General features: G+C 53.3%; 1 protein-coding gene across 1 annotated transcript; it reads left to right on the plus strand.

Moving 5' to 3' along the window:
- The first annotated feature begins 2067 nt into the window (after positions 1–2067).
- SPDYC (speedy/RINGO cell cycle regulator family member C) lies at positions 2068–3783 on the plus strand. Its single transcript, XM_008594164.1, has 6 exons — positions 2068–2209; positions 2448–2506; positions 2773–2858; positions 2963–3134; positions 3212–3548; positions 3716–3783. The coding sequence occupies exons 1-6, from the start codon at positions 2068–2070 to the stop codon at positions 3748–3750; spliced, it is 831 nt and encodes a 276-aa protein (XP_008592386.1). The 3' UTR covers positions 3751–3783.
- Positions 3784–7117: the final 3334 nt, after the last annotated feature.

Genomic DNA, 7117 nt, shown 5'->3' on the forward strand with positions numbered 1-7117 from the left:
TGATAGGTGGAGAAGCAGGGCAGGGCTATGGCTAAGCCCCACCCCTTGTCCAGGAAAGGCCTGATTGGTGGAGGAGCGGGGCAGGGCAGGGCACCCTCGGGGTATTTAAACACGCTCCGCGGGCTGGGAGTCATGCTGTAGGTAACTCCTGAGTCCGGGTAAGTCAGCTTGCGGGATCCTCGTCCTGGGCGCCTTAGTTGGCTTCTATCTCCAGGGTTGAGGGAGGGTTTAGGAAAGTCTAATATCATTCTTCTCTCTGGGCCTCAGTTTCCTCCCAGTGTAAGGGGTCGGTGGCCCTTTCAGCTCTGCTCTGGTGCAGTGTGTCGGGGGATGATTGTGAGATTGGGGGCAAGAGGAGCAGTTAGGGCTCTGGGAGTCAGACGGGCTCCACTTTTNTGGCTCACTCAGGAGAGTGCGGTGCTGATAACACCAAGGCCACGGGTTCGGATCCCATATATGGATGGCCAGTTTGCCCGCTGGGTGAGCGTGGTGCTGACAACACCAAGTCAAGGGTTAAGATCCCCTTACCGGTCATCTTTTAAAAAAAATAAATAAATAAAAAGAAAGACTCTCTTCTTTTAAAGCCCTCAGAACCACACCCCTGACCACCGTTTTTAATCCATTCACTACTGTATGGTCCTACAATCCAATCACCTCTTTAAGTCTCCACTTTTCAATTATCATGATAGGATTTCCCACCCTCCCAACAGTCACAGTGGGGTTAAGTTTCTAATACACAAAACTTGGGGGACACAATTCAAGCTTCAGGGAGTTTTGGGGGGATGTAATTCAATCCACTAAAGAGACCCACAGAGGCTAAGAGACTCAGAGATATTCAGAGACTCAAGAGACCCAGAGACTCTGCCCCAGCAAGGCACACAATCAGTGAATCAAAACTTACCCACCAGCCACTCTCAGCCCAGGCCTCATTTCCAGGCTCAGCACCCTGCCTGGCGCTACATTTGTAGAGAAGGGTAAGGGGGGTCCTAGCTGCCTACTTGTCCTGTGGGGTTTCAGGCCCTGGGGTCTTGTCCTGTGGGGTTTCAGGCCCTGGGGTCCAGCTAGCCAGCCTGGTGATGAAGATTTGGAGAATCTTTCGCCCTGGGGAGCCACACCTGGGAAGCAGGTGGCGGTGACCGGGTTCACAAGTAGAGGTAGGTGGTGATGGCCAAGCCCCGCCCCCTTCCCAGGAATAGCCTGATAGGTGGAGAAGCAGGGCAGGGCTATGGCTAAACCCCACCCCTTGTCCAGGAAAGGCCTGATTGGTGGAGGAGCGGGCCAGGGCAGGGCACCCTCGGGGTATATAAACACGCTCCGGCGGGCTGGGAGTCATGCTGTAGGTAACTCCTGAGTCCGGGTAAGTCAGCTTGCGGGATCCTCGTTCTGGGCGCCTTAGTTGGCTTCTATCTCCAGGGTTGAGGGGGGGTTTAGGAAAGTCTAATATCATTCTTCTCTCTGGGCCTCAGTTTCCTCCCAGTGTAAGGGGTCGGTGGCCCTTTCAGCTCTGCTCTAGTGCAGTGTGTCGGGGGATGGTTGTGAGATTGGGGGCAAGAGGAGCAGTTAGGGCTCTGGGAGTCAGACGGGCTCCACTTTTAACTGGCCGAGAGGCCTCGTGCTTCAGTTTCCTCGTTTGCAAAGTGGGTCTTTTGCTATACCTGCCTACCTACCAGGATGGAATGAGATAACACGGAAAAGCGTTGAGCACAGCCCCAGGCACTTAGGAAGCCCTCAGTGGTGATTGTGGCTGCTGTTGTCCTCTCTGGCCTGGCGTGGGGTGTCAGAGGAGGGTTGGGGTGCCAGAGGAGGGTTGGGGTGCCAGAGAGGGTTGGGGTGCCATACCCTCCAGCAACTCTTTGTTTCTTTTCTGGCTCCCACCCCTCATGCATCCCAGCTGCTCTTTGCTCTGAGCCCCCAAGTCTCCACATTCATCCCTCCACCTTCTTGGGCCTCTGTGGGGCCAGCCTTGACTTATGGGGCATCAAAGGGGTAGATACTAAGTGGTGAGGCTGCTTTCTCTACAGGTCACCCTGCCCCATCCCACCCCACCCTGCCCCCACCCCCTATGAGATGAGTGACGGCCAAGACCCTGCCACTGTCCTTGGGATTACCACCCAGGTGAAGCCAGAGGGCTGCAGCAGTCAAGGTGGGGGTGATGGGTTTCTCCAGTCCCACCGGCACCAGGAGCTCCAGGCCTTCCTCAACCTGCTGGGTGAGTTTACTTGGGGGGCTGGCATGGGAAAGGCTGTGGGACCAAGTGTGAAAACAGATGTGAAAGAAAGGCCTTGCCCCCCCCCCTCAGGTGACCCAGGTTTGACAGGTGGGGGGGCAGGGTGGGGTCATGTCAGAAACTGGGTTCAGTGTCCTGGGCTTTGGAGCTTCTGATGCCACCTCTTCTTTATGGAGAGCGATGGTAACCCGGGTCCCCTATTTCTTTTCTCTACCCCTAGAGAACAGTTTTTTCCAGGAATTCCTCTCCATAGACCCCTGCTTCCAGATTTCAGATAAGGTGAGGGAGCACAGTGCGGGGAGAGGCTGGGGGTCACTTTAGGGAAAAGTTGAATTAGTGGGACTTGAATGCTGCTACTTTTGGGTCCCCTTGTTTGGTGGGGGGAGGCACTGGCTTTTCACCCTTAAACCCTTGACTTGCAGGCCCCTCCCCCATCTTCCCTGTCTTTTGTTCCCTGTGTCCAAACTTCCTTGGGTGCACATGAACCTGGCTGCTAGCCCCTCCTCTCCAGAGGCTGAATCGAATCACCCCATCTGTCTCTGCAGTATCTCCTGGCCATGGCGCTGGTCTACTTCTGGCGCGCCAGGCTGAAGCTCAGCGAGTACACCCACAGCAACCTGTTCTTGGCCCTGTGAGTGGCAGGGGTGGGCACTGCAGGCACCTGCTGGGGGTTGTAGGATGGAGCAGGGCAGATGCTATGGCCTCTGCCCCCTGACCCCATGCCTCTGTGGCCAGATACCTTGCAAATGACATGGAAGAGGACATGGAGGAGCCCAAATACGAGATTTTTCCATGGGCTCTGGGGAAAGATTGGTGTTCACGGGTGGGGAAATTCCTGCACCAGAGAGATGAGTTGTGGGCACGGATGGGCTTCCGGGCCGTCGTGAGCCGCCAGTGCTGTGAGGAGGTGAGGCTGGGCCAGCATGCCGGGGTGGGGAAAGCCCGGGCCTCTCACCCCCATTTACTGTCCCCTACTCCTCCCAGGTCATGGCGAAGGAGCCATCCCACTGGGCTTGGACTCGGAAGCGGCGCCCCCACCATGGTGGGGTTCAGAGGGGCTGGCCACAGGCCGCAGTCCCCTTACCCCGGGGCCCCGGCCACTCACCACCCCACTGTTCCCACTGTCGCTTGTCCCAGCACCACAGCTGCCACCGCCACCGCTCCGTGCCTGTGTCATCCAACCATCCCTCCCTGACCCCTGAGTGTCATCACCCTCCCTCCCAAAATTGCCTCTCAGTGGTCAAAAACCCCTGGAGTGGGGACTTCCTCATTGTCTTGCCCCTCCAGATGCAACTGGAGCCAGGCACGTACACCCTCCACAGTGAGTAGGGGACAGGACCTGGGGGGGCTGGCTTGGGAGCCTGGGAGGCAGGAATGGGGACCAACAGAATGGGAGGGAGGGGCACATGGGCCTGGGGTCGCAGCTGCCTCCTAGCTGTGTGAACTTGGCAAGTTTCCTTTCTGAGCCTCACTCTGTCCTCCCCGCAGTCATCCCAAAGCCTCTGCCACACCCTGGGCACTGACGCTCTGCAGAATGACGAGCCGCCGTCCTGCCTGCTAGCTGACCAGCGCTCTGCTGGCCGTGCCCCCCTGCCCCTGCCCCATCCTCCGGTCCTTTGGGCCACACGCTAACAGTGCTGCCCCACCCCCGCCCCTTCCTTCCAACCTGCAACTTGTACCCACTCTGCCCCTGGCCCGCTCTAATAAATTCGTGTCCACAGGACACCAACTGTGCTTAGGTCCTGGCCTGGCTCCCTGACCCAGGGTAGGGGTGAGGAGGGGAGAGGAGGGTCTGCCGGGGTTAGGACCCACCTATGGATGGTGAGATCTACACAGTGCAGATGGGATTAAATGAGTTTAGAAGAGGGCCTGGGACCTATTACATTCAAATGGAAAACAGCTCTATACTCAGTCTAGAAATGTCTTCAGGGCCAGGTGTGTTTAGGATAAAACTTGGGGGCCGGCCCGTGGCTCACTCGGGAGAGTGCGGTGCTGATAACACCAAGGCCATGAGTTTGGATTCCTATATAGGGATGGCCGGTTAGCTCACTGGCTGAGCGTGGTGCTGACAACACCAAGTCAAGGGTTAAGATCCCCTTACCGGTCATCTTTTAAAAAAAAAAAAAGGATAAAACTTGGTACCTTCCCTGGGCTGCAATCAAATAAAATGTAGTAATTATTATAATACAACCTCCCCACCCCCACCCATAATGAGAACTCAAAAGAGTAAATTTCTTGTTAATGGCAAAGGGAAAGCTAACCAGAGGAGGTGGCATTTGAACTGGGCCTGGGTATTCAAGGAAAGACAATCGAGAGTAAGGCTTGGTCTTTGGAGCCAGACAATTTAAATTCAAACTCCAGGTCCCCGTGTGACCTTGGCATGCTATTTAGTCTCCCTTGACTTACCTGTAAAATGGGTATTATACTAAAGTGGGTGTTGTGGGATTTGAATGGGTTAATCTCGTGGAAAGGTTTAGAACATTGTCTTGCATGAAGAGATGGGAGCGTGGGTGTTCCAGCAGAGGGGACTGCTGCCTACGGAAAGGCCAGCCAGGAGGGTGTATTTGGGGAACGGATAGAACAGAAGTGCAGAAGGCTGGAGGAGAGTGGACAGAGTTCCCCAGCAGGCTCTGGGAGTGGCTCCCAAAGAGCAGAGGTACGAAAGCCTGGGAAGGGGCTGGCTGTTTAGCTCAGTTGGTTAGGGCACAGCCTTGTAACACCCCCGCCCAAAAAAAAGCTTGGGGGCCGGCCCGTGGCTCACTCGGGAGAGTGCGGTGCTGATAACACCAAGGCCATGAGTTTGGATTCCTATATAGGGATGGCCGGTTTGCTCACTGGCTGAGCGTGGTGCTGACAACACCAAGTCAAGGGTTAAGATCCCCTTACCGGTCATCTTTTAAAAAAAAAAAAAGGATAAAACTTGGTACCTTCCCTGGGCTGCAATCAAATAAAATGTAGTAATTATTATAATACAACCTCCCCACCCCCACCCATAATGAGAACTCAAAAGAGTAAATTTCTTGTTAATGGCAAAGGGAAAGCTAACCAGAGGAGGTGGCATTTGAACTGGGCCTGGGTATTCAAGGAAAGACAATCGAGAGTAAGGCTTGGTCTTTGGAGCCAGACAATTTAAATTCAAACTCCAGGTCCCCGTGTGACCTTGGCATGCTATTTAGTCTCCCTTGACTTACCTGTAAAATGGGTATTATACTAAAGTGGGTGTTGTGGGATTTGAATGGGTTAATCTCGTGGAAAGGTTTAGAACATTGTCTTGCATGAAGAGATGGGAGCGTGGGTGTTCCAGCAGAGGGGACTGCTGCCTACGGAAAGGCCAGCCAGGAGGGTGTATTTGGGGAACGGATAGAACAGAAGTGCAGAAGGCTGGAGGAGAGTGGACAGAGTTCCCCAGCAGGCTCTGGGAGTGGCTCCCAAAGAGCAGAGGTACGAAAGCCTGGGAAGGGGCTGGCTGTTTAGCTCAGTTGGTTAGGGCACAGCCTTGTAACACCCCCGCCCAAAAAACAGCCTGGAGATTGAGGACATTACAAGCCAAGACAAAGACAAAAATGTACTTTTGTGTGTGTGTGGCTGGCGGTACAGGGATCAGAGACCTTGACCTTTGTGTATAACACCACATTCTAGCCAATTGTAAAATGTATTTTTGTTTTGTTTTTCAATAGATAATGTACTCACATGTGCATTGTGAACCAAGAGTCACCCTCTTGCCCCTGACTCCCAGCCACCTGCTTCCCTGCCCTGGAAGCAATGCTAATACATATGTATTTTATTACACCACACTTGGTCTCTGCCCCCGGTTCCTGACACAGAGCTCCTAAAACCCTTGGAATTTTCTGAGTGATAGGAATGTCTTTTGTTGTCCATAGCAAGCTTCTGAGCTATGCATGAGACCACACCCGAGTGTATGCTATTGAAGTGACTGGCTGGGACCCCTAGATAGCTTCAGGGTGGGGGATGGTCATCAGACCAATCTAGAGGGTGGGAATTCGGGGCGGGGGCAAGGAGGGTACTAAAGATTGGGATAGAAACGCTCTTCAACACTTAGATCTGCTGGGAGGGTGGGAGAGAGCATGGGAGCTCTGTACCTCACGCCCCCTCCCCCCACCTTCATTGCACTGTGCATCTCTTCCATCTGGCTGCTCCTGAGTTGTTGCCTTTATAGTAGGACCAGTACTAGTAAGTAAAGCACTTTCAGTTCTGTGAGTCTTCTACCACATTATCAAACCCGAGGGAGGGGTTGTGGGAACCCCTGTATTTCTAGTTGGCTGGGCAGATGTGGGTTGCCTAGGCAGTCAATTAGTGCTGACATCCGAAGTAGAGGCAGCCTTAACCTGAGGGATCTGTTCTAACTCAAGGAGTTAGTGTCACAATGGAATTGAATTGCCGACCGCCCAATTGGTGTTGGAGAAATGGTGTAGAAAAGGTCTTTCCAGTGAGAAGTGGTGTCAGAAAGAACACAAGACATCAAACATGCATACCCACCCTCTTTTTATTAAACTCGAATGGTAGAATTCCATGTGTCCTGTTGTGTACTTATCAACGTATTTTGAAGATGGTTCCGGGGGCTGGCCCGTGGCTCACTCGGGAGAGTGCGGTGCTGATAACACCAAGGCCCGGGGTTCAGATCCCATATAGGGATGGCCGGTTAGCTCACTGCCTGAGCGTGGTGCTGACAACACCAAGTCAAGGGTTAAGATCCCCTTACGGGTCATCTTTAAAAAAAAAAAAAAAATCAGTCATAAAAAAAATTAGCTATCAAACTGGAAAGCTACGGTGCAACCTTAAATGCATATTGCTGAGTAAAAGAAGCCAATAGGAAAGAGTTACACTGTAAAATTCCGACGATATGACTTTCTGGAAAAGGCAAAACTAACA

Source organism: Galeopterus variegatus, unplaced genomic scaffold, assembly GCF_000696425.1.
Source record: "Galeopterus variegatus unplaced genomic scaffold, G_variegatus-3.0.2 Scaffold10274, whole genome shotgun sequence".
NCBI classification, from domain to species: Eukaryota; Metazoa; Chordata; class Mammalia; order Dermoptera; family Cynocephalidae; genus Galeopterus; species Galeopterus variegatus.

Bases quoted from the DNA above. Each gene is read 5' to 3' on its own strand.
- SPDYC (XM_008594164.1), top strand. From the start codon at position 2,068: ATGAGTGACGGCCAAGACCCTGCCACTGTCCTTGGGATTACCACCCAG. The intron at 2,859-2,962 runs GTGAGTGGCAGG...CTCTGTGGCCAG, and splicing joins AGCAACCTGTTCTTGGCCCT to ATACCTTGCAAATGACATGG. The intron at 3,549-3,715 runs GTGAGTAGGGGA...TCCTCCCCGCAG, and splicing joins AGGCACGTACACCCTCCACA to TCATCCCAAAGCCTCTGCCA.